Here is a 27,610-nt window from a genome sequence, read left to right on the forward strand (position 1 = left end):
CAACCGCGAGGTTTACCATGTTGACAACACGAGCAGTCAACCCACGAGGTTTACCATGTTATAGATGGAGACCAATCAGGTACAGGATTCAGACAACCTGATTGGTTAAAGCGCTTGGCTGATCTTACAAAGCCACACAAACACAGTCCTATTATTTCTGGGTACTTTGAGCTGAGACAAACGTGTTGGTCTGACATGCCTATGCCGTTTACAGAAATGGAGAATCTAAAACGATTTATCGGTTGAAAACAAAGGTAATTGTGCCTGGCTCAACTCACAACACACCCCCCAGGACAGTTTAACATTCGCATCGCCATTGACGCAAAACACTCCATTTCTAAATGCTTTACAATGTGAGTAAACTATAGACACAATATATGGAGATAAAGCATGTTCTCCCATTGTTAAAAAAGCAGGCCATCTCTCTAGTGTAGTCTAGAACATAAATGTTCTCCCATTGTTGGAACATTCTAGAACGTAAATGTTCTCCCATTGTTGGAACATTCTAGAACATAAATGTTCTCCCATTGTTGGAACATTCTAGATCATTATTGTGCCTCACTGAGATGTGAACGAGGGAAACAACTGATGTGTCAAAATGGCAGCCAAACAGCTCCACAAACAAGGGCTCTGTTCCAAGCAAATATACAGTCTGTTTATCGTCTGTTTACACAACGCTGTTAGATAGTCAATCTCCGTATCTTCTCTGAGGATTCCGGTCCGCTTCGTTATTGATTTGTTAACCTTTGTTTAATCAGGGTAAAATCCTTTGAGGTTAAACATTATTACGTGAGGAAGACCTGAAAAGAAGCCAACTGACACAAACAGCAGGAAATACTGAATACTAATGTTATTGTAGTAGTTTAAAGGGGAATAACATTGGTAATATAATTGTTTTGTGTGTCTGCCTGTGTGTTTGCTTGTATGCGTGTTTGTGTGTATGCGTTTGTGTGGTGTGTGTGCTGTGCGTGTGTGTGCGTGTGTGGTGTGTGTGTGTGTGTGTGTGTGTGTGTGTGGTGTGTGTGTGGTGTGTGTGTGTGTGTGTGTGTGTGGTGTGTGTGCTGTGCGTGTGTGTGTGTGGTGTGTGTGTGTGTGTGTGTGTGTGTGTGTGTGTGTGTGTGTGTGTGTGTGTGTGTGTGTGTGTGTGTGTGTGTGTGTGTGTGTGTGTGTGTGTGTGTGTGTGTGTGTGTGTGTGTGTGTGTGTATCCTTCCCTGCAGGATCCCTCCCAACGTGCGTGACATAGTGTACTGTACAGGCGTGTCTCTGATGGATGAGGACGTGTGGGAGTTTATCTGGATGAAGTTCCACTCCACCACAGCCATCTCAGAGAAGAAGGTTCTCCTGGAGGCTCTCACCTGCAGCGACAATGGCTTCCTGCTCAACCGGTGAGTCATTTGTAACAGAACTTTATTGTTCCCTCACAGGGAAACATAACTTTATTGTTCCTTCACAGGGAAACAGCTTTATGCTGAACCGGTGAGTCAATATTAAATAACTTTATTGATCCTTCACATAAAATTTCACAACAGCTTTGTGCTCAACTGGTGAGTAAATCACATCTAGCATCTCCTGGCTTCCACACATCGCCTACAAGCTGATGCAGTCTTTCGGAACATCTACAATTCAAAAAGTCTCATAAATCCATGTAATATAGTCTACACCACCACAAGAAATCCATTATTTATTTTAAACAGGTCTAAAGTATCATGATATGAAGAAAATGTAGTCTATTTCAGAATAGCATCCTCTTGTTGTCCTCATGTTAGGTCCTGATCCATTTATTTTTATCTTGAAGAACTCCCTAATACTTGCCGATGACAAGCATACCTATAGGGAACACTTAAACAACACAATGTAACTCCAAGTCAATCGCACTTCTGTGAAATCAAACTGTCCACTTAGGAAGCAACACTGATTGACAATAAATTTCACATGCTGTTGTGCAAATGGAATAGACAAAAGGTGGAAATTATAGGCAATTAGCAAGACACCCCCCAAAACAGGAGTGATTCTGCGGTTGGTGACCACAGACCACTTCTCAGTTCCTATGCTTACTGGCTGATGTTTTGGTCACTTTTGAATGCTGGCGGTGCTCTCACTCTAGTGGTAGCATGAGACAGAGTCTACAACCCACACAAGTGGCTCAGGTAGTGCAGTTCATCCAGGATGGCACATCAATGCGAACTGTGGCAAAAAGGTTTGCTGTGTCTGTCAGCGTAGTGTCCAGAGCATGCAGGCGCTACCAGGAGACAGGCCAGTACATCAGGAGACGTGGAGGAGGCCGTAGGAGGGCAACAACCCAGCAGCAGGACCGCTACCTCCGCCTTTGTGCAAGGAGGTGCACTGCCAGCGCCCTGCAAAATGACCTCCAGCAGGCCACAAATGTGTGTGTTACAGTCGCCTTGAAACACTGCAGTGGATGGAGTGTGTCTGTGTAGGGCTGTGTGTTACAGTCGCCTTGAAACACTGTAGTGGATGGAAGAGTGTCTGTGTAGGGCTGTGTGTTACAGTCGCCTTGAAACACTGTAGTGGATGGAGTGTGTCTCTGTGTAGGGCTGTGTGTTACAGGGCCAGCTGTATGGACACCAGAGAGGGGATTGCAGTAAGCATGACAGGGGCCAGCTGTATGGACACCAGAGAGGGGATTGCAGTAAGCATGACAGGGGCCAGCTGTATGGATACCAGAGAGGGGATTGCAGTAAGCATGACAGGGGCCAGCTGTATGGACACCAGAGAGGGGATTGCAGTAAGCATGACAGGGGCCAGCTGTATGGATACCAGAGAGGGGATTGCAGTAAGCATGACAGGGGCCAGCTGTATGGATACCAGAGAGGGGATTGCAGTAAGCATGACAGGGGCCAGCTGTATGGATACCAGAGAGGGGATTGCAGTAAGCATGACAGGGGCCAGCTGTATGGACACCAGAGAGGGGACTGCAGTAAGAATGACAGGGGCCAGCTGTATGGACACCAGAGAGGGGATTGCAGTAAGCATGACAGGGGCCAGCTGTATGGACACCAGAGAGGGGATTGCAGTAAGAATGACAGGGGCCAGCTGTATGGACACCAGAGAGGGGATTGCAGTAAGCATGACAGGGGCCAGCTGTATGGACACCAGAGAGGGGATTGCAGTAAGAATGACATATGGATTTTCTTGTAGCAGGGTAGTTAGTATGTAAAGTGGTTGTCAGAGCGATGAGAGTATAATTCATGGTTTATAATCCCTGCAGGTCTCAGTGATCAATCACTAATCGATCAGAAATAAACCAGATGATCGCCTGCCACTTGACAACAATCCTAAATCTGATCATAGGAATTATCTGGCTGTCAAACAACAGCTATTATCCGTCGTTTAAAAACACATTTACTAAATGTGTCTCTCTCAGTATCTTTTCCTGGCAAGTTGTGTCATCTGGGGCTAATGAAGATGCCTGGAGAGAAAACAGTGATAATACCCAGAATCCTTATTACCATAACTGTGTGTTTCGTAGAGGAGAACAAGGGGCATTAGTTCACCGGCTGTGGAACAGAGAGTAGAGAATCTGGACACATCGTGCCAGACAGGCCGGGGAGACAGAAGGCAGGAGACACATCAACAACGCAGCTCATTAGTATGAGTCTCTATCCTGCGGAAGGGTATTGGCATGGCTGAGGGGAGTTAGGGGAGTGTGTGTGTGTGTGGGGGGGGGGGGGGGGGGGGGGCTTGTGCTACGTGCCTAGGCGTCCACCTCACCCCTCTCCTAATGTGTGTCAAGGCTGAATAAAATGCTACAATGCCACACGCCTATAAAACGCCAAGGCACGCCCCTCACCCCGTCGCCAGTGTGCGTGTGTGAGTGTGTATATGTGCGTGTGTGTGTGTGTGTGTGTGTGTGTGCATGTGTGAGTGTATATGTGCGTGTGTATATATGTTTGTGTGTGTGCACGTACGTGTGTGTCTGTGTGTGTGTGTGTGTGTGTGTGTGTGTGTGTGTGTGCATGTGTGAGTGTATATGTGCGTGTGTATATATGTTTGTGTGTGTGCACGTACGTACGTGTGTGTCTGTGTGTGTGTGTGTGCATGTGTGAGTGTATATGTGCGTGTGTATATATGTTTGTGTGTGTGCACGTACGTACGTGTGTGTCTGTGTGTGTGTGTGTGTGTGTATGTGTGTGTGTGTGTGTGTGCATGTGTGAGTGTATATGTGCGTGTGTATATATGTTTGTGTGTGTGCATGTACGTGTGTGTCTGTGTGTGTGTGTGTGTGTGTATATATGTGTGTGTGCGTGTATATATGTGTGTGTGTATGTATGTGTGTGTGTATGTACGTATGTGTGTGTATGTACGTACGTATGTGTGTGTGTGTGCATGTGTTCGTGCGTGTACGTGTGACTGTGTGTAACACTTGCCAATGCGCCCTCTCACCCCTCTCTACCATTGTAATCCAGACAGGGCAGAATAAAAAGCAGGCCATGTGTAGCAGCTGTGCTCCTGTCCCTCTGAGACCTGGGGGAAGAATGTCTCTGTTACGCACCACAGGACCAGAAAGAAGCTACCTAGCAGACGATAAAGCTGCTGAGGCTTTGGGGCTTAATTGAATGGAGTGAATCATTTACTTTACAATGTACCGAGGGCTGTGTCACAAATGGCACCCTATTCCCTATTTAGTAGAAGCAGGAATGTAGTCTCTCTCTCAGAATCAATGATTTAAGGCTTTAAGGCACACTTGAATTTCACACCGCATGCACTACTGAAGGTTGGAAATAAAACCCCATGTCCGTGATTAGATCAGTGTGTGTGTGTGTGTGTGTGTGTGTGTGTGTGTGTGTGTGTGTGTGTGTGTGTGTGTGTGTGTGTGTGTGTGTGTGTGTGTGTGTGTGTGTGTGTGTGTGTGTGTGTGTGTCCGTGATTAGATCAGTGTGTGTGTGTGTGTGTGTGTCCGTGCCTGTTTGTGTGTTTGCAGGGGGGTTATCTTAGGCACGTAAGTGATACTCCATCTACAGACAAGAAAACTGGACAGGATAGACAAGATATGCCTTCCAGCTCTGAGGCTCTGGGGTTCTGAGGCTCTGAGGCTCTGAGGCTCTGGGGTTCTGAGGCTCTGGGGCTCTGAGGCTCTGGGGTTCTGAGGCTCTGAGGCTCTGAGGGGTTCTGAGGCTCTGAGGTTCTGGGGTTCTGAGGCTCTGAGGCTCTGGGGTTCTGAGGCTCTGAGGCTCTGGGGTTCTGGGGCTCTGAGGCTCTGGGGTTCTGAGGCTCTGAGGCTCTGGGGTTCTGGGGCTCTGAGGCTCTGGGGTTCTGGGGTTCTGGGGCTCTGAGGCTCTGGGGCTCTGAGGCTCTGGGGCTGGAATAGATGGGCCCTGCATTTAGTATTGATTTCTGTCTCCTCTGCACCCTTGGACTAAATTGTATCCTTCTCCTGAATGTTGTTATTAATGCATGATGTGATCTCAGCGCTGGATAAACCCTGCCTTCCCTGATAGACCGTGTTCAACCTGCTCTAAAATGAGGTCGTCTCAACACAGCTCCGGCGGCGACCTTTTTACACTCCCAGAAGACTCAGAAGGACGAAATAATTTCCTGTGTTGGGGGCCATTTTATTTTCTGTCGTCTGGTTGGTCGGTTGGGTCGGTCGGGAAGGGAAAATAAGTTTTGTCGTAGCGGTGTGTGAGCGGCTGGGGATCTGTGGATGGTGTTGCAACATGAGCTCAGAAATCAGTGTTAAGAAACTTAGAGGAAATAACATGGAAAATAATGTTCCATCTCCACAGGGTGTGTTCTGTGTTATTTACACATAATAGCTGTGAGATCAGGAAACAGAGTCGAATGATACTTGGATACAGGAGACCCGTCTCCCAAAAGGCTGACCAGGCGGTTACAGGAGTCCCGTCTCCCAAAAGGCTGACCAGGCGGTTACAGGAGACCCGTCTCCCAAAAGGCTGACCAGGCGGATACAGGAGACCCGTCTCCCAAACGGTTGACCAGGCGGGTACAGGAGACCCGTCTCCCAAACGGTTGACCAGGCGGGTACAGGAGTCCCGTCTCCCAAAAGGCTGACCAGGCGGATACAGGAGACCCGTCTCCCAAACGGTTGACCAGGCGGATACAGGAGACCCGTCTCCCAAAAGGCTGACCAGGCGGATACAGGAGACCCGTCTCCCAAACGGTTGACCAGGCGGGTACAGGAGTCCAATCCCCCAAACGGCTGGAAAGGCGGATGAAGGCGGGAACTGATAACTGACTAAATTGTATGCACTCTTTAGTGTAAGTGGCTCTGGATAAGAGTGTGTGCTGAATGACTGAAAGGTCCATGTAAATGTAGGAGGATGACTGAGTATCCGGGTGTGAATGTGAATCAGTTAAGAATAGAATACAGATCCCTTATCAACAGACATCCAACACGACGTGGATTCTACACTGAATACATTGCTATTCGCTGTGTGGTTTCACACTTCAAAGTGTATCTGTTCACTAAGCGTTAGATTGATTACAACAGAAGACTGGAGCTCTCACATAGAGTATGTTGAGCGATTGAATAATATGGAGGCAGTTGCTCTTCCTCTGACACACGTCTTGGTGTTTTTAGAAGTCTGTTGCACAAAGCCCGTTGGTTGAGGTATAAAACGTCATCATCCTATCAGTTCAAGAGCACAGAGTAAAATGGTGAAGAGAAACAGAGGAGATATATCAGAACAAAAAGAAGTGTGAGTTCCTGGTGAAGCAACGTGCCGTGGTTACCCTCCCTGCATGTAAATGCAGAGTGGAAACCTATACACCGTGGCGGCGTCTTTTTCTGTAATATCATTTCTGTTGCCTGCTTGACATTTTCGTCTCATTTGCATAACCGGATATATCTACATTTGATACGGTCTCATCAGCTTCGTACTTTCTGAGGCTGCTGATACATGGTATTAAAACTGGATTTTTGGTCATTGAATTTAAACGTTCTCCTCCAGACTGAGTCTGTCTTCATGTGTTTCTATAGCAACGTTCTCCTCCAGACTGAGTCTGTCTTAATGTGTTTCTATAGCAACGTTCTCCTCCAGACTGAGTCTGTCTTCATGTGTTTCTATGGCAACGTTCTCCTCCAGACTGAGTCTGTCTTAATGTGTTTCTATAGCAACGTTCTCCTCCAGACTGAGTCTGTCTTCATGTGTTTCTATGGCAACGTTCTCCTCCAGACTGAGTCTGTCTTAATGTGTTTCTATAGCAACGTTCTCCTCCAGACTGAGTCTGTCTTAATGTGTTTCTATGGCAACGTTCTCCTCCAGACTGAGTCTGTCTTAATGTGTTTCTATAGCAACGTTCTCCTCCAGACTGAGTCTGTCTTCATGTGTTTCTATAGCAACGTTCTCCTCCAGACCGAGTCTGTCTTAATGTGTTTCTATAGCAACGTTCTCCTCCAGACTGAGTCTGTCTTAATGTGTTTCTATAGCAACGTTCTCCTCCAGACTGAGTCTGTCTTAATGTGTTTCTATAGCAACGTTCTCCTCCAGACTGAGTCTATTTTAATGTGTTTCTATAGCAACGTTCTCCTCCAGACTGAGTCTGTCTTAATGTGTTTCTATAGCAACGTTCTCCTCCAGACTGAGTCTGTCTTAATGTGTTTCTATAGCAACGTTCTCCTCCAGACTGAGTCTGTCTTAATGTGTTTCTATAGCAACGTTCTCCTCCAGACTGAGTCTGTCTTAATGTGTTTCTATAGCAACGTTCTCCTCCAGACTGAGTCTATTTTAATGTGTTTCTATAGCAACGTTCTCCTCCAGACTGAGTCTGTCTTAATGTGTTTCTATAGCAACGTTCTCCTCCAGACTGAGTCTGTCTTAATGTGTTTCTATAGCAACGTTCTCCTTCAGACTGAGTCTGCCCTAATGTGTCTTTATGTACTAGTTTAATAGCAGAAGTGGATCACCTGACTTGACAGAAGCACCTCAGCCAGGCCAGAAATCTTGTTCGTCCACTGGATGTTGATACTGATGTTGAAAGCTCTATGGCCTGACTGTGTCTATTGTGACTGCTGACATTACTGCTGGACTACATTACCCAAAGACTTTATCAGTCAGATTACTGTTGGACTACATTACCCAAAGACTTTATCAGTCAGATTACTGCTGGACTACATTACCCAAAAACTTTATCAGTCAGATTACTGCTGGACTACATTACCCAAAAACTTTATCAGTCATATTACTGCTGGACTACATTACCCAAAGACTTTATCAGTCAGATTACTGCTGGACTACATTACCCAAAGACTGTATCAGTCAGATTACTGCTGGACTACATTACCCAAAGACTTTATCAATCAGATTACTGCTGGACTACATTACCCAAAGACTGTATCAGTCAGATTACTGCTGGACTACATTACCCAAAGACTGTATCAGTCAGATTACTGCTGGACTACATTACCCAAAGACTGTATCAGTCAGATTACTGCTGGACTACATTACCCAAAGACTGTATCAGTCAGATTACTGCTGGACTACATTACCCAAAGACTGTATCAGACAGATTACTGCTGGACTACATTACCCAAAGACTGTATCAATCAGATTACTGCTGGACTACATTACCCAAAGACTGTATCAGTCAGATTACTGCTGGACTACATTAGCCAAAGACTTAATCAATCAGATTACTGTTGGACTACGTTACCCAAAAACTGTTTCAGTCAGATTACTGATGGACTACAGCACCCAAAGACTTTATCAGTCAGATTACTGCTGGACTACATTACCCAAAGACTTAATCAATCAGATTACTGCTGGACTACATTACCCAAAGACTGTTTCAGTCAGATTACTGCTGGACTACATTACCCAAAGACTGTTTCAGTCAGATTACTGCTGGATTACGTTACCCAAAGACTTTATCAGTCATATTACTGCTGGACTACATTACCCAATGACTGTTTCAGTCAGATTTCTGCCGGACTACATTACCCAGTGACTGTTTCAGTCAGATTACTGTTGGACTACATTACCCAAAGACTGTTTCAGTCAGATTACTGCTGGACTACATTACCCAAAGACTGTTTCAGTCAGATTTCTGCTGGACTACATTACCCACAGAGTACTTTAAACTTGTGAATTTAGTAAGAGGTGACCATGTCTTATTGTACTCTCACCAGATGTACCATTGTGAGGATGATTCCCTAAATCAACAGTGTCCTGTATGAGGACACTAATATACACTATTTTATTCACAGCTCTTCTTCTTCTTCTTCTTGTCCTCCAGGCTGCTGAATCTTTCTCTGAGCTCAGATTTGGTCCCAGATCAAGATGTCATCGATGTCATCATCCACGTGGGACGGAACCCGCATGGAAGACACTTAGCCTGGAGGTACTTCAGAGAGAAGTGGGACATCTTGAATTCACGGTAAGAGATTCAAGGCCTCAGAGACTGTAATATGTGTGACTTGTGTACTAACGTTCCTGTGTTGCCATAGTGATGTATTATAGTGTTCCTGTGTTCCCTTAGTGATGTGTTATATTCTTCCTGTGTTTCCATAGTGATGTATAATAGTCTTCCTGTGTTTCCATAGTGATGTATTATAGTCTTCCTGTGTTTCCATAGTGATGTATTATAGTGTTTATGTGTTTCCATAGTGATGTATTATAGTCTTCCTGTGTTTCCATAGTGATGTATTATAGTCTTCCTGTGTTTCCATAGTGATGTACTATAGTGTTCCTTTTTGAATAGTGATGTATAATAGTCTTTCTGTGTTTCCATAGTAATGTATTATAGTGGTCCTGTGTTTCCATAGTGATGTATTATAGTGTTCCTGTGTTCCCATAGTGATGTATAATAGTCTTCCTGTGTTTCCATAGTGATGTATTATAGTCTTCCTGTGTTTCCATAGTGATGTATTATAGTGTTCCTGTGTTCCCATAGTGATGTATAATAGTCTTCCTGTGTTCCCATAGTGATGTATTATAGTGTTCCTGTGTTTCCATAGTGATGTATTATAGTGTTCCTGTTTCCATAGTGATGTATTATAGTCTTCCTGTGTTTCCATAGTGATGTATTATATTCTTCCTGTGTTTCAATAGTGATGTATTATAGTGAATGAATATAAATGTACACGGACAATGAAGTAGATATTATTGTATCGTATGTATGTCATATATATTTTACAGTCAATTATTTCTACTTATATCTCATATACTATAGTGTTCCTGTTTGAATAGTGATGTATAATAGTCTTTCTGTGTTTCCATAGTGATGTATTATAGTGGTCCTGTGTTTCCATAGTGATGTATTATAGTGTTCCTGTGTTCCCATAGTGATGTGTTATAGTGTTCCTGTGTTCCCATAGTGATGTATTATAGTGTTCCTGTGTTCCCATAGTGATGTATAATAGTCTTTCTGTGTTTCCATAGTGATGTATTATAGTGTTCCTGTGTTCCCATAGTGATGTATAATAGTCTTCCTGTGTTTCCATAGTGATGTATTATAGTGTTCCTGTGTTCCCATAGTGATGTATAATAGTCTTCCTGTGTTTCCATAGTGATGTATTATAGTGTTCGTGTGTTCCCATAGTGATGTATAATAGTCTTCCTGTGTTTCCATAGTGATGTATTATAGTGTTCCTGTGTTCCCATAGTGATGTATAATAGTCTTCCTGTGTTTCCATAGTGATGTATTATAGTGTTCCTGTGTTCCCATAGTGATGTATAATAGTCTTCCTGTGTTTCCATAGTGATGTATTATAGTGTTCCTGTGTTCCCATAGTGATGTATAATAGTCTTCCTGTGTTTCCATAGTGATGTATTATAGTGTTCCTGTGTTCCCATAGTGATGTATAATAGTCTTCCTGTGTTTCCATAGTGATGTATTATAGTGTTCCTGTGTTCCCATAGTGATGTATAATAGTCTTCCTGTGTTTCCATAGTGATGTATTATAGTGTTCCTGTGTTCCCATAGTGATGTATAATAGTCTTCCTGTGTTTCCATAGTGATGTATTATATTCTTCCTGTGTTTCAATAGTGATGTTTTATAGTGAATGAATATAAATGTACATGGACAATGAAGTAGATATTATTGTATCGTATGTATGTCATATATATTTTACAGTCAATTATTTCTACCTATATCTCATATATGTTTGTATAATTCAGTGCCTTTTTTGCATTATAGTTAATCTATTTAACCCTTTGTTGCCAAATTCATATACAGTACTGTACTTGTGGATTTTGTAGAGTATCATTAAATGTATTGTGTTGTGATTACAGTAGATTACAGTACATTAGATTCCAGATACTGTAGAAGTGAATGAAAAGGACATTTGTGATTGTTAATCTGCCCCCGAGCTCTTTGGGACGGTGTTCAGCGAAGCCTCAATGGAACAACAGTGTTTGTCAAAGCCTTTCTTCACTAAAGTCTGTTCTCCATGTTTAGGTACGGGGAGGCCTTTCTTCACTAAAGTCTGTTCTCCATGTTTAGGTACGGGGAGGCCTTTCTTCACTAAAGTCTGTTCTCCATGTTTAGGTACGGGGAGGCCTTTCTTCACTAAAGTCTGTTCTCCATGTTTAGGTACGGGGAGGCCTTTCTTCACTAAAGTCTGTTCTCCATGTTTAGGTACGGGGAGGCCTTTCTTCACTAAAGTCTGTTCTCCATGTTTAGGTACGGGGAGGCCTTTCTTCACTAAAGTCTGTTCTCCATGTTTAGGTACGGGGAGGCCTTTCTTCACTAAAGTCTGTTCTCCATGTTTAGGTACGGGGAGGCCTTTCTTCACTAAACTCTGTTCTCCATGTTTAGGTACGGGGAGGCCTTTCTTCACTAAAGTCTGTTCTCCATGTTTAGGTACGGGGAGGCCTTTCTTCACTAAACTCTGTTCTATATGTTTAGGTACGGGGAGGCCTTTCTTCACTAAAGTCTGTTCTCCATGTTTAGGTACGGGGAGGCCTTTCTTCACTAAACTCTGTTCTCCATGTTTAGGTACGGGGAGGCCTTTCTTCACTAAAGTCTGTTCTCCATGTTTAGGTACGGGGAGGCCTTTCTTCACTAAAGTCTGTTCTCCATGTTTAGGTACGGGGAGGCCTTATTCATGAATTCTAAGCTCATCAGTGGGGTGACGGAATTCCTAAACACAGACACAGAGCTGAATGAGGTACGTTTATTTAAGGTTCACTCAGGTATCCCCGTCTTCAGTAACAAAATGCAGATGGCTTATTGTATGATAGGTTACATTCAAGTACATTGTAAATGACACTATTAAAAATGTGAAAGAAATCTGAATATATGCCAACTTGGGGACTTTGTCATTTTAAAAAGCAGTATGATTAGTACAGGTATATAACATTTACTAATCCGTCCTGCTCTGTTAAATTGTGTTAACATTGATTTGATGGAGACAGTCTGGTACAGAGTCTACATTAAATCCCAAACTTTTCTAAAAGCATACCTTTATTTCTCACCCTTAAAGTCATATTCTTTTTGTTTTTAAAGTAATAGTGTTTTTCTCCCTGATCAGGGGGCATCAGTACCAGTCCAGTAATCCCACTGACAGAACCACAGAGAAGAGACCTAAACCTTAAAGGGATGCTTAGACTGTACCAGTTTCTTGTTATTTGTTCTCTGCAGTCCCTAATTGGCTAAAAAAAGTTCTGAACTTCAAAAGGAAACTTCCTGTTTGTTTTTGTGTCTGGGAGTAATTGAAAACAACCCGGTCTGCATATTACAGTTTGTGGATACAGTAGGCCTATATATGAGCCCAAGCCTGGAGATTACAGTTTATGGATACAGTAGGCCTATATATGAGCCCAAGCCTGGAGATTACAGTTTATGGATACAGTAGGCCTATATATGAGCCCAAGCCTGGAGATTACAGTTTATGGATACAGTAGGCCTATATATGAGCCCAAGCCTGGAGATTACAGTTTATGGATACAGTAGGCCTATATATGAGCCCAAGCCTGGAGATTACAGTTTATGGATACAGTAGGCCTATATATGAGCCCAAGCCTGGAGATTACAGTTTGTGGATACAGTAGGCCTATATATGAGCCCAAGCCTGGGAAGAAACATGAATTCAAGTCATGATTTTGCTGTTATACATTACATAGCCTACTGCAGATTACACACGGCAGATTCTTTGGTACATCTTTGGTACATAATTGATCTAGCCTAAATTAAACACATTTAGAGTTTGCCTACAACTATAGGGGATTTGTATTGGATTTTGAATAGCCTAGTAAACAGGTAATTTTTATTGTTTTGATAATTAAAAGGCTGACATATTGTCTTTAGCTACAGAATATCTCACCACCGTACGTTTCCATCTCCTCCTCTCTCTTCTTCATTCCTTTCTCCAGCATGCAGAGAGAAGGGCTGTCAACAGTTTAATGAAATATGTTTTGTTGTGAAAACATGTTACTGTCGATGTTCCCAAACAGATTTCACTTGGTTTCTCAAATTAAGTACTGGGTAGCTGTAGGAGCAGGGCTGGAGAGCCCATGGCATACAGAGTACTGGGTAGCTGTAGGAGCAGGGCTGGAGAGCCCATGGCATACAGAGTACTGGGTAGCTGCAGGAGCAGGGTTGGAGAGCCCATGGCATACAGAGTACTGGGTAGCTGCAGGAGCAGGGTTGGAGAGCCCATGGCATACAGAGTACTGGGTAGCTGCAGGAGCAGGGTTGGAGAGACCATGGCATACAGAGTACTGGGTAGCTGCAGGAGCAGGGTTGGAGAGACCATGGCATACAGAGTACTGGGTAGCTGCAGGAGCAGGGTTGGAGAGCCCATGGCATACAGAGTACTGGGTAGCTGCAGGAGCAGGGCTGGAGAGACCATGGCATACAGAGTACTGGGTAGCTGCAGGAGCAGGGCTGGAGAGACCATGGCATACAGAGTACTGGGTAGCTGCAGGAGCAGGGTAGGAGAGACCATGGCATACAGAGTACTGGGTAGCTGCAGGAGCAGGGTTGGAGAGCCCATGGCATACAGAGTACTGGGTAGCTGCAGGAGCAGGGTAGGAGAGACCATGGCATACAGAGTACTGGGTAGCTGCAGGAGCAGGGTTGGAGAGCCCATGGCATACAGAGTACTGGGTAGCTGCAGGAACAGGGTTGGAGAGCCCATGGCATACAGAGTACTGGGTAGCTGCAGGAACAGGGTTGGAGAGCCCATGGCATACAGAGTACTGGGTAGCTGCAGGAACAGGGTTGGAGAGCCCATGGCATACAGAGTACTGGGTAGCTGCAGGAGCAGGGTTGGAGAGCCCATGGCATACAGAGTACTGGGTAGCTGCAGGAGCAGGGTTGGAGAGCCCATGGCATACAGAGTACTGGGTAGCTGCAGGAGCAGGGTTGGAGAGCCCATGGCATACAGAGTACTGGGTAGCTGCAGGAGCAGGGTTGGAGAGCCCATGGCATACAGAGTACTGGGTAGCTGCAGGAACAGGGTTGGAGAGCCCATGGCATACAGAGTACTGGGTAGCTGCAGGAGCAGGGTTGGAGAGACCATGGCATACAGAGTACTGGGTAGCTGCAGGAGCAGGGCTGGAGAGACCATGGCATACAGAGTACTGGGTAGCTGCAGGAGCAGGGTAGGAGAGACCATGGCATACAGAGTACTGGGTAGCTGCAGGAGCAGGGTTGGAGAGCCCATGGCATACAGAGTACTGGGTAGCTGCAGGAGCAGGGTAGGAGAGACCATGGCATACAGAGTACTGGGTAGCTGCAGGAGCAGGGTTGGAGAGCCCATGGCATACAGAGTACTGGGTAGCTGCAGGAACAGGGTTGGAGAGCCCATGGCATACAGAGTACTGGGTAGCTGCAGGAACAGGGTTGGAGAGCCCATGGCATACAGAGTACTGGGTAGCTGCAGGAACAGGGTTGGAGAGCCCATGGCATACAGAGTACTGGGTAGCTGCAGGAGCAGGGTTGGAGAGCCCATGGCATACAGAGTACTGGGTAGCTGCAGGAGCAGGGTTGGAGAGCCCATGGCATACAGAGTACTGGGTAGCTGCAGGAGCAGGGTTGGAGAGCCCATGGCATACAGAGTACTGGGTAGCTGCAGGAGCAGGGTTGGAGAGACCATGGCATACAGAGTACTGGGTAGCTGCAGGAGCAGGGTTGGAGAGCCCATGGCATACAGAGTACTGGGTAGCTGCAGGAGCAGGGCTGGAGAGACCATGGCATACAGAGTACTGGGTAGCTGCAGGAGCAGGGTAGGAGAGACCATGGCATACAGAGTACTGGGTAGCTGCAGGAGCAGGGTAGGAGAGACCATGGCATACAGAGTACTGGGTAGCTGTAGGAACAGGGTTGGAGAGACCATGGCATACAGAGTACTGGGTAGCTGCAGGAGCAGGGTTGGAGAGACCATGGCATACAGAGTACTGGGTAGCTGCAGGAGCAGGGTTGGAGAGCCCATGGCATACAGAGTACTGGGTAGCTGCAGGAGCAGGGCTGGAGAGACCATGGCATACAGAGTACTGGGTAGCTGCAGGAGCAGGGCTGGAGAGACCATGGCATACAGAGTACTGGGTAGCTGCAGGAGCAGGGCTGGAGAGACCATGGCATACAGAGTACTGGGTAGCTGCAGGAGCAGGGTAGGAGAGACCATGGCATACAGAGTACTGGGTAGCTGCAGGAGCAGGGTTGGAGAGCCCATGGCATACAGAGTACTGGGTAGCTGCAGGAGCAGGGTAGGAGAGACCATGGCATACAGAGTACTGGGTAGCTGCAGGAGCAGGGTTGGAGAGCCCATGGCATACAGAGTACTGGGTAGCTGCAGGAACAGGGTTGGAGAGCCCATGGCATACAGAGTACTGGGTAGCTGCAGGAACAGGGTTGGAGAGCCCATGGCATACAGAGTACTGGGTAGCTGTAGGAACAGGGTTGGAGAGACCATGGCATACAGAGTACTGGGTAGCTGCAGGAGCAGGGTTGGAGAGACCATGGCATACAGAGTACTGGGTAGCTGCAGGAGCAGGGTTGGAGAGCCCATGGCATACAGAGTACTGGGTAGCTGCAGGAGCAGGGCTGGAGAGACCATGGCATACAGAGTACTGGGTAGCTGCAGGAGCAGGGCTGGAGAGACCATGGCATACAGAGTACTGGGTAGCTGCAGGAGCAGGGTAGGAGAGACCATGGCATACAGAGTACTGGGTAGCTGCAGGAGCAGGGTTGGAGAGCCCATGGCATCCAGAGTACTGGGTAGCTGCAGGAGCAGGGTAGGAGAGACCATGGCATACAGAGTACTGGGTAGCTGCAGGAGCAGGGTTGGAGAGCCCATGGCATACAGAGTACTGGGTAGCTGCAGGAACAGGGTTGGAGAGCCCATGGCATACAGAGTACTGGGTAGCTGCAGGAACAGGGTTGGAGAGCCCATGGCATACAGAGTACTGGGTAGCTGCAGGAACAGGGTTGGAGAGCCCATGGCATACAGAGTACTGGGTAGCTGCAGGAGCAGGGTTGGAGAGCCCATGGCATACAGAGTACTGGGTAGCTGCAGGAGCAGGGTTGGAGAGCCCATGGCATACAGAGTACTGGGTAGCTGCAGGAGCAGGGTTGGAGAGCCCATGGCATACAGAGTACTGGGTAGCTGCAGGAGCAGGGTTGGAGAGCCCATGGCATACAGAGTACTGGGTAGCTGCAGGAACAGGGTTGGAGAGCCCATGGCATACAGAGTACTGGGTAGCTGCAGGAGCAGGGTTGGAGAGACCATGGCATACAGAGTACTGGGTAGCTGCAGGAGCAGGGCTGGAGAGACCATGGCATACAGAGTACTGGGTAGCTGCAGGAGCAGGGTAGGAGAGACCATGGCATACAGAGTACTGGGTAGCTGCAGGAGCAGGGTTGGAGAGCCCATGGCATACAGAGTACTGGGTAGCTGCAGGAGCAGGGTAGGAGAGACCATGGCATACAGAGTACTGGGTAGCTGCAGGAGCAGGGTTGGAGAGCCCATGGCATACAGAGTACTGGGTAGCTGCAGGAACAGGGTTGGAGAGCCCATGGCATACAGAGTACTGGGTAGCTGCAGGAACAGGGTTGGAGAGCCCATGGCATACAGAGTACTGGGTAGCTGCAGGAACAGGGTTGGAGAGCCCATGGCATACAGAGTACTGGGTAGCTGCAGGAGCAGGGTTGGAGAGCCCATGGCATACAGAGTACTGGGTAGCTGCAGGAGCAGGGTTGGAGAGCCCATGGCATACAGAGTACTGGGTAGCTGCAGGAGCAGGGTTGGAGAGCCCATGGCATACAGAGTACTGGGTAGCTGCAGGAGCAGGGTTGGAGAGCCCATGGCATACAGAGTACTGGGTAGCTGCAGGAACAGGGTTGGAGAGCCCATGGCATACAGAGTACTGGGTAGCTGCAGGAGCAGGGTTGGAGAGCCCATGGCATACAGAGTACTGGGTAGCTGCAGGAGCAGGGTTGGAGAGCCCATGGCATACAGAGTACTGGGTAGCTGCAGGAGCAGGGTTGGAGAGCCCATGGCATACAGAGTACTGGGTAGCTGCAGGAGCAGGGTTGGAGAGCCCATGGCATACAGAGTACTGGGTAGCTGCAGGAGCAGGGCTGGAGAGACCATGGCATACAGAGTACTGGGTAGCTGCAGGAACAGGGTAGGAGAGCCCATGGCATACAGAGTACTGGGTAGCTGCAGGAACAGGGTTGGAGAGCCCATGGCATACAGAGTACTGGGTAGCTGCAGGAACAGGGTTGGAGAGCCCATGGCATACAGAGTACTGGGTAGCTGCAGGAACAGGGTTGGAGAGCCCATGGCATACAGAGTACTGGGTAGCTGCAGGAACAGGGTTGGAGAGCCCATGGCATACAGAGTACTGGGTAGCTGCAGGAGCAGGGTTGGAGAGACCATGGCATACAGAGTACTGAGTAGCTGCAGGAGCAGGGTTGGAGAGCCCATGGCATACAGAGTACTGGGTAGCTGTAGGAACAGGGTTGGAGAGCCCATGGCATACAGAGTACTGGGTAGCTGCAGGAGCAGGGTTGGAGAGCCCATGGCATACAGAGTACTGGGTAGCTGCAGGAGCAGGGTTGGAGAGCCCATGGCATACAGAGTACTGGGTAGCTGCAGGAGCAGGGTTGGAGAGCCCATGGCATACAGAGTACTGGGTAGCTGCAGGAGCAGGGTTGGAGAGCCCATGGCATACAGAGTACTGGGTAGCTGCAGGAGCAGGGTTGGAGAGCCCATGGCATACAGAGTACTGGGTAGAGGCAGGAGCAGGGTTGGAGAGCCCATGGCATACAGAGTACTGGGTAGATGCAGGAGCAGGGTTGGAGAGCCCATGGCATACAGAGTACTGGGTAGCTGCAGGAGCAGGGTTGGAGAGCCCATGGCATACAGAGTACTGGGTAGCTGCAGGAGCAGGGTTGGAGAGCCCATGGCATACAGAGTACTGGGTAGCTGCAGGAGCAGGGCTGGAGAGCCCATGGCATACAGAGTACTGGGTAGAGGCAGGAACAGGGCTGGAGAGCCCATGGCATACAGAGTACTGGGTAGCTGCAGGAGCAGGGTTGGAGAGCCCATGGCATACAGAGTACTAGGTAGAGGCAGGAGCAGGGCTGGAGAGACCATGGCATACAGAGTACTGGGTAGATGCAGGAACAGAGTTGGAGAGACCATGGCATACAGAGTACTGGGTAGCTGCAGGAGCAGGGTTGGAGAGCCCATGGCATACAGAGTACTGGGTAGCTGCAGGAGCAGGGTTGGAGAGCCCATGGCATACAGAGTACTGGGTAGCTGCAGGAGCAGGGCTGGAGAGCCCATGGCATACAGAGTACTGGGTAGAGGCAGGAACAGAGTTGGAGAGACCATGGCATACAGAGTACTGGGTAGATGCAGGAACAGAGTTAGAGAGACCATGGCATACAGAGTACTGGGTAGATGCAGGAACAGGGCTGGAGAGCCCATGGCATACAGAGTACTGGGTAGAGGCAGGAACAGGGCTGGAGAGCCCATGGCATACAGAGTACTGGGTAGATGCAGGAGCAGGGCTGGAGAGCCCATGGCATACAGAGTACTGGGTAGAGGCAGGAACAGAGTTGGAGAGACCATGGCATACAGAGTACTGGGTAGATGCAGGAACAGAGTTAGAGAGACCATGGCATACAGAGTACTGGGTAGATGCAGGAACAGGGCTGGAGAGCCCATGGCATACAGAGTACTGGGTAGATGCAGGAACAGGGCTGGAGAGCCCATGGCATACAGAGTACTGGGTAGATGCAGGAACAGGGCTGGAGAGACCATGGCATACAGAGTACTGGGTAGCTGTAGGAACAGGGTTGGAGAGACCATGGCATACAGAGTACTGGGTAGCTGTAGGAACAGGGTTGGAGAGACCATGGCATACAGAGTACTGGGTAGAGGCAGGAGCAGGGTTGGAGAGCCCATGGCATACAGAGTACTGGGTAGATGCAGAAACAGAGTTGGAGAGACCATGGCATACAGAGTACTGGGTAGAGGCAGGAACAGGGCTGGAGATACCATGGCATACAGAGTACTGGGTAGAGGCAGGAGCAGGGCTGGAGAGACCATGGCATACAGAGTACTGGGTAGATGCAGGAGCAGGGCTGGAGAGCCCATGGCATACAGAGTACTGGGTAGAGGCAGGAACAGAGTTGGAGAGACCATGGCATACAGAGTACTGGGTAGATGCAGGAACAGAGTTAGAGAGACCATGGCATACAGAGTACTGGGTAGATGCAGGAACAGGGCTGGAGAGCCCATGGCATACAGAGTACTGGGTAGATGCAGGAACAGGGCTGGAGAGCCCATGGCATACAGAGTACTGGGTAGATGCAGGAACAGGGCTGGAGAGACCATGGCATACAGAGTACTGGGTAGGAACAGGGTTGGAGAGACCATGGCATACAGAGTACTGGGTAGAGGCAGGAACAGAGTTGGAGAGACCATGGCATACAGAGTACTGGGTAGATGCAGGAACAGAGTTAGAGAGACCATGGCATACAGAGTACTGGGTAGGAACAGGGTTGGAGAGACCATGGCATACAGAGTACTGGGTAGAGGCAGCAACAGGGCTGGAGAGACCATGGCATACAGATTACTTTGTAGATACAGCAACAGGGCTGGAGAGACCATGGCATACAGAGTACTGGGTAGAGGCAGCAACAGGGCTGGAGAGACCATGGCATACAGAGTACTGGGTAGCTGCAGGAGCAGGGTTGGAGAGCCCATGGCATACAGAGTACTGGGTAGAGGCAGGAGCAGGGTTGGAGAGACCATGGCATACAGAGTACTGGGTAGAGGCAGGAGCAGAGTTGGAGAGACCATGGCATACAGAGTACTGGGTAGAGGCAGGAACAGAGTTGGAGAGACCATGGCATACAGAGTACTGGGTAGCTGCAGGAACAGAGTTGGAGAGACCATGGCATACAGAGTACTGGGTAGAGGCAGGAACAGAGTTGGAGAGACCATGGCATACAGAGTACTGGGTAGAGGCAGGAACAGAGTTGGAGAGACCATGGCATACAGAGTACTGGGTAGCTGCAGGAACAGGGCTGGAGAGACCATGGCATACAGAGTACTGGGTAGCTGCAGGAACAGGGTAGGAGAGACCATGGCATACAGAGTACTGGGTAGAGGCAGGAACAGGGTAGGAGAGACCATGGCATACAGAGTACTGGGTAGATGCAGGAACAGGGTAGGAGAGACCATGGCATACAGAGTACTGGGTAGAGGCAGGAACAGGGCTGGAGAGACCATGGCATATAGAGTACTGGGTAGAGGCAGAAACCCATGTTTTCTCTTTCCCCTGTTCCTGTTCCATTTGATAATGGGCCATTCTAAATCTAAACTAATGTTGACATATTAGTAAAGACCAGATTAAATTAAGAATAGTCTGATGGGTGAAAATACGGTGCATTCGGGAAAGTATTCAGACCCCGTGAATTTTTCCACATTTTGTTATATTATACACTTATTTTTAAATGGATTAAATGTTTTTTCCCTTCATCAATCTACACACAATGCCTCATACTGACAAAGCAAAAACAGGTTTGTAGAATTTTTTGCAAAAAATAAGTGTTCAGACCCTTTACTCAGTACTTTGTTGAAGCACCTTTGTCAGCGATTACAGCCTCGAGTCTTCTTGAGTATGACGCTACAAGCTTGGCACACCTGTATTTGGGGAGTTTCTCCCATTCTTCTCTGCAGATCCTCCAAAGCTCTGTCAGGTTGGATGGGGAGCGTCGCTGCACAGCTATTTTCAGGTTTCTCCAGAGATGTTTAATTGGGTTCAAGTCCGGGCTCTGGCTGGGCCACTAAAGGACATTCAGAAACTTGCCCTGAAGCCACTCCTGCATTGTCTTGACTGTGTGCTTGGGGTCGTTGTCCTGTTGGAAGGTGAACCTTCGCCCCAGTCTGAGGTCATGAGCGCTCTGGAGCAGGTTTTCATAAAGGATCTCTTTACTTTCCTCCGTTCATCTTTCCCTAGATCCTGACTAGTCTCCCAGTTCCTAACGCTGAAAACCATCCCCACAGCATGATGCTGTCAGCACCATGCTTCACCGTAGGGATGGTGCCATGTTTCCTCCGGACGTGATGCTTGGCATTCAGGCCAAAGAGTTCAATCTTGTTTTCTTCAAACCAGTGAATCTTGTTTCTCATGGTCTGAGAGTCTTTAGGTGCCTTTTGGCAAACTCCAAGCGGGCTGTTATGTGTCTTTTAGTGAGGAGTGGCTTCCGTCTGCCCACTCTACCATAAAGGCCTAATTGGTGGAGTTCTGCAGAGATGGTTGTCCTTCTGGAAGGTTCTCCCATCTCCACAGAGAAACTCTGGAGCTCTGTCAGAGTGACCATCGGGTTCTTGGTCACCTCCCTGACCAAGACCCTTCTCCCCCGATTGCTCAATTTGGCCGGGCGGCCAGCTCTAGGAAGTCTTAGTTGTTCCAAACTTCTTCCATTTAAGAATGATGAAGAAATGTTTTGGTACTCTTCCCCAGATCTTGTGCCTTGATACAATCCTGTCTCGGAGCTCTACAGACAATTCCTTAGACCTCATGTCTTGATTTTTGCTCTGACATGCACTGTCAACTGTGGGACCTTATATAGACAAGTGTATCTCTTTCCAACTCATGTCCAATCAATTTAGTTGACCACAAATGGACTCCAATCAAGTTGTAGAAACATCTCAAGGATGATCAATGGAAACAGGATGAACCTGAGCCTAATTTCTAGTCTCAAAGCAAAGGGTATGAATACTTATGTAAATAAGTAACATTTCAATAAACCTGTTTTCGCTTTTCGTTATGTGGTTTTGTGTGTAGATTGATGAGAGAAAATAAATAATTGTATCAAGGCTCTAACGTAACACAATGTGGAAAAAGTCAAGGTATCTGAATACTTATTTTTTTACTATTTTTTTGTATTTAACCTTTATTTAACTAGGCAAGTCAGTTAAGAACAAATTCTTGTTTTCAATGACGGCCTAGGAACAGTGGGTTAACTGCCTTGTTCTGCCTGAATGCACTGCATGACCACCTGATGAGAATGATGACAGGCAAGGAAATGAGCACAAGCTTTTTCTGCGACTTTTTCAAATCATCGATAGCCAATAGTAACATCATGCAGCCCATAAATGTTTTAATTTCTAACACATTCTAAGGTTTGTATCGTTCACAACTAAAGATGCCAAATGTCTCTAAATCTAGTGTATAGGACCTGTTTCAAATGATCACTTCTACGCTCAGAATCATACGCTCAATCTCGCTCCAGAATGTGAAAAATGTCCTTTCTATTTAATTCAGCCAAATTCAATTATATTCTTACTATAAAATCATATAATAACGTCTATTTAATTCAGCCAAATTCAATTATATTCTTCTTACTATAAAATCATATAATAACGTCTGCTAAATGAACAAGCCGACAGTCTACGGCATGGAACATAGCCAGATAACATACAGCAGGACAACTCATATCCTGTTCTTCTGAAATACATTTTCTTCATACCATAATGTTTATTTAAGACCTGTTTAAAATAATGGATTTATTGTGATGATGTATATTCAGTTGATTTATTAGACCTTAGATATTCCTAAGGTCCTCATCAATTGCTTGTGTACTTCTTGTATGCGAGGAGGCCTGGAGATGCTAAGCTCCCGTCTGGTATGCCAGGCTCCAGTCTGGTATGCCAGGCTCCAGTCTGGTATTCCAGGCTCCAGTCTGGTATTCCAGGCTCCAGTCTGGTATTCCAGGCTCCAGTCTGGTATTCCAGGCTCCAGTCTGGTATGCCAGGCTCCAGTCTGGTATGCCAGGCTCCTGGTTTAACCTGCTACTGTTCGGTCTGACATACATAACGATTCAAACAAGGCTACATGTCCCAAATTATTGCACAACTTGTCATCATCCGTTTAATATGATCCACTATTGCTAGTGACCCTCAGGAACAACCACGCTGACGTGACAGAATAAAGAAAGGTAAATTAACGATGATGTCATGATGGAATGATGTCAAATGTAGGCTGCAGAATGTAGAATAAAGTGGCAGTTTTTTTCTCTCACTTGTAACCCGACAGGCTGTTCGACCTTATTCATTGTTTGACTTGCGTTTAAAGGCGGTGTAATTATGAGGGAATTAAATCAAGGTCAGAATATGGCGGCGTATCTGAAGACAGACCTCCACCACATCTCAGTTTCTTTGCTCTTCACCCACGCATAAATTCAAGGTCAGAATACACGCAGAAAGAAAAGCGTGTGAAAAGGAAATAAAGTTACATTTACGTGCGAGTAACTCTGGTCTGAATTCTTCCCCCCTACAGCTTTGTTTTATATGAAGATGGGCCTAACGTTTGAATTATTACCCTGTGCTAGAAGGCACTTTAAACGTATTTAGATTACCTAGACACTAGATACACACAGTCTCCTTTCCAACAGGTATGCTTGCTGATTGATGCCTGGATTACTCTCACGTACCTGACTCTGTGTCTGTCTGTTACCTTCTTCAGCTGAAGGAGTTTATCCAGAGCAGTGGAGGTGGAGCGGGGCCAGCGTTGGCCCGGGCCGTGGAGATCGTGGAGGCCAACGTGAGATGGCACAGTCTCTACCAACGCCAGATCTTCCAGTGGCTAAGGAAGTCTCCCAACGGTTAACACACAGCCAACAGGGTTCAGCCCAAGCATGGTATCTCTCTGAAACTATTACAGACCCAACAACATCGGGCGGAGAAACTAAAATATGAGAAAAAAACTGTTTCAACATGAATATGTTAATTTGAATTGCAAAATAAGACATTTCCTCACCTCCCCTCCAAAAGCTTGATGAGAAAGTCACTGGTAAACCGGAGAGAGAGGGAACAGTGAAGACGGACGATGTGATTGGCTCAGATGACCTTAGTCTGACCGTCCGTCGAAGGTGGATTTGATTAGGTATAAATATTGCATGGTGGCATTCATCTCCAGTGACAGCTTTCTTTTTCAACGCATGGTTTTCACCCCTCCTCTGATTGGTTTTCCACTAAGCTGACCCCTGTGACCTTTTCAATGACCTTTGAACCTCCGGTCAACTCTTAGTAGCCTATGAGGAGAAAGACAAAACGAGCTACAAGAGGCACAGGAAGAGGACCTGGCGGCAATATGATACAACTGTGACAAGCACAAGTATTATCATTTTTTTGTTCAATGATGACAATCATTATTTCGATTGGGACAAAAGCAAATAGGAATTATAACGTAATTAAATAATATGTGTACCTAAACGGTTTGGACCTTAACCTTCTCTTCTGAGCCATACTGAGGTGGACTTTGTGACGTCTGGAACATTTAGACGGGGGACCTGGCGACTGAAGTGATGTTCATTGTTGTGCGTGATGTGTTCCATAATAACGTATCCTCCTTCCTCATCCAATAGGGTTTCCCTAAATGACACTAAGCCAGGGGGACTCTGCAGAACCCAGGAGGCAGGTTGGGAGCAGGAACAAGGTGACTCCCCATAACCCCGAAGGAGTCACTATTAATTATTGATCGATTATCGTTAAATAACATCATTTATATTTGCTGATTGCACTGGAGTGTCCTTGGATTATACCGTCTTGGTGTTTGAGTGAAAATAAAAATAAAACTGTTGTGAATTGCGGGTGATATTTTGTGTGCAGATGGTCCACGTTGCTGATGGGACTGAGAGCCAGTGGATACAGCCTGTGTGAGCCACGGTGTAGTAATGATGACATGTAGAAACTTACCTTGTTTTGCTCAAACGTCATGCTTTGGTTTTCATGTGCCGCTAATTACTTTAAAAAGTTTCACTCAGAAACCGTGTCTAAGCAAACGCAGAGGAAATGTGCACCGATGTTCCTGACAGATATTACTAGTTTTGCTGCTACCCTGCAAAGCCCAGTAAACTTAACAGGCCGATGCTAACAGCTAGCTGGATATACTCTGTGGACTCGTTTCATGAAGAATAGAACATAATAATGAGTTTTTACTGTTGACACTTGGCTGGTAGAGCAAATCCCCGTTGGGTTTTACTGGGGAGTCCATTGCTCATATTTTCTGTGTAAAAGTCAGTGCTATCCTCTTCGGCTAATCCTCGACACCGTAGACCTCAAGAAGAAAACAGTTGCAGCCCTTCACCATCTTTTCCTTTCTTGTTGTTGTTTTGATGTATTAAAAAAGCTTCTTTTTTTTCCTAAATGAGGGACAATATTGTTCTGTGTTTTGAGCAGAGCAGCAATGGGATTTTAACGCTGACAAATAAATTATTTTGTACAGTAATGCAACGCTGCCTGACTGTGTCTGTCATTATGTGAGAGAGAGAGAGAAAGAGCGAGAGAGAGACAGAGAGAGAGAGAGAAAGACAGAGAGAGAAAGAGAGAGAGACAGACAGACAGAGAGAGAGAGAGAGAAAGACAGAGAGAGAGAAAGAGAGAGAGAGAGACAGACAGACAGACAGACAGAGAGAGAGAGACAGAGAGAGAGACAGAGAGAGAAATACAGAGAGAGAGAGAGAGAGAGAGAAAGACAGACGGAGAGAGAGAGACCGAGTGACAGAGACAGAGAGAGAGAGAGAGACACAGAGAGAGACCAAGAGAGACAGAGAGAGAGAGAGAGAGAAATGGAGACAGATACAGAGAGAGAGAGAGAGAGAGAGAGAGAGAGAGAGAGAGAGAAAGACAGAGAGAGAGAGAAAGACAGAGAGAGAGAGACAGAGAAAGAGAGAAAGACAGAGACAGAGAGAGAGACAGACAGAGAGAGAGAGAGACAGAGAGAGAGAGAAAGAGAAAGAGAAAGAGACAGAGACAGATAGTTTGTGTTTGCTATGCACTACGATTCCATTTTGTCTTGATGGACCAATTCTCAAGGAACAAAAAGGAACGTGTGAGGAAAAGTGTTGGTCGGTTTACTTGCTCTAGAAAGCCATACGGTACATTTTAGAGATCATCAACTAGATTCATAAAGGTATTGATTGTCATACATGATCTACAATGGACAACAGAGCTTCGAGTGGCCTTCAACAGTGGTAAATTAAGATTGAAGATAATATACTTAGATGTATTTTTCATGATTGGTTTATTTGTCATTCAGTACTTGCCTTACTCTGTCACCTTGTAGAATGTATTAGTATAATGCTTTCTTTATGTAATCCAGTATTATTAAGGCATATTTGTTTTCCAAAAATGAAGTTTGTAAAAGTCATTTAGAAATACACTGCATTCGGGAAAGTATTCAGACCCCTTGACTTTTTCCACATTTTGTTACGTTACAGCCTTATTCTGAAAATGATTAAGGGCGTGTCTCATCAATCTACACACAATACCCCATAAATACACAGCAAAAACGGTTTATTATACATTTTTGCAAATGTATTAAAAATAAATATGGAAATGTAAAATTTACATAAGTATTCAGACCCTTTACTCAGTACTTTGTTGAAGCACATTTGGCAGTGATTACAGCCTTCCGTCTTCTTGGGTATGAAGCTACAAGCCTGGCACACCTGTATTTGGGGAGTTTCTCCTATTCTTCTGTGCAGATCCTCTCAAGCTTTATCAGGTTGGATGGGGAGCGTCGCTGCACAGCTATTTTCAGGTTTCTCCAGAGATGTTTGATCGGGTTCAAGTCCGGGCTCTGGCTGGGCCACTCAAGCACATTCAGAGACTTGTCCCGAAGCCCCTCCTGCGTTGTCTTGGCTGTGTGCTTAGGGTAGTGGTCCTGTTGGAAGGTCAACCTTCGCCCCAGTCTGTTTAACATGATACAAATTGTGAAATAAAAACATAGATAACCTGGGGCATGTAGTTAAACCATTTTAAAGCTCATACATCATCTGGGAAGGTTCAGCCCTACTGTAACGTTCCTGACCTATTTTTATGTTATTTTGATTATGTTTAGTTGGTCAGGGCGTGAGTTGGGGTGGGCATTGTATGTTGTGTGTGTTTGGTTAGTCCATGGGTGTTGTATGTGTATGGGATAGTGTTTGTTAGGTTGTCTAGTTATGTCTATGGCTGCCTAGATTGGGTCTCAATCAGAGACAGCTGTCATTCATTTGTCTCTGATTGGGAGCCAGATTTAAGGTAGCCATAGGCAGTAGGCTTTTGTGGGTGTTTGTTCCTGTGTCCTCACAGGACAGTTGAAGGTTAGTCTCATTTTGTTGTTTTGTAGTGTCTTGTTTTGCTGTTTTAATTAAAAGATGGCTTATTTCCCTCA

At 46.4% G+C, this 27,610-nt stretch overlaps 1 protein-coding gene across 1 annotated transcript; it reads left to right on the forward strand.

The window, feature by feature from the left end:
- The first annotated feature begins 1,191 nt into the window (after positions 1-1,191).
- On the forward strand, positions 1,192-25,686 carry LOC129864937 (thyrotropin-releasing hormone-degrading ectoenzyme-like). The gene is made up of 4 exons (XM_055937274.1): positions 1,192-1,386; positions 9,218-9,358; positions 12,012-12,093; positions 23,918-25,686. The coding sequence occupies exons 1-4, from the start codon at positions 1,268-1,270 to the stop codon at positions 24,059-24,061; spliced, it is 486 nt and encodes a 161-aa protein (XP_055793249.1). The 5' UTR covers positions 1,192-1,267; the 3' UTR covers positions 24,062-25,686.
- Positions 25,687-27,610: the final 1,924 nt, after the last annotated feature.

Source organism: Salvelinus fontinalis, chromosome 11 (genome assembly GCF_029448725.1).
Source record: "Salvelinus fontinalis isolate EN_2023a chromosome 11, ASM2944872v1, whole genome shotgun sequence".
Lineage (NCBI taxonomy): Eukaryota > Metazoa > Chordata > Actinopteri > Salmoniformes > Salmonidae > Salvelinus > Salvelinus fontinalis.

Coding starts and splice junctions, on each gene's coding strand:
- LOC129864937 (XM_055937274.1), top strand. CDS start 1,268: ATGGATGAGGACGTGTGGGAGTTTATCTGGATGAAGTTCCACTCCACC. Junction 9,359..12,011: donor TGGGACATCTTGAATTCACG/GTAAGAGATTCA, acceptor CTCCATGTTTAG/GTACGGGGAGGCCTTATTCA. Junction 12,094..23,917: donor CAGACACAGAGCTGAATGAG/GTACGTTTATTT, acceptor TACCTTCTTCAG/CTGAAGGAGTTTATCCAGAG.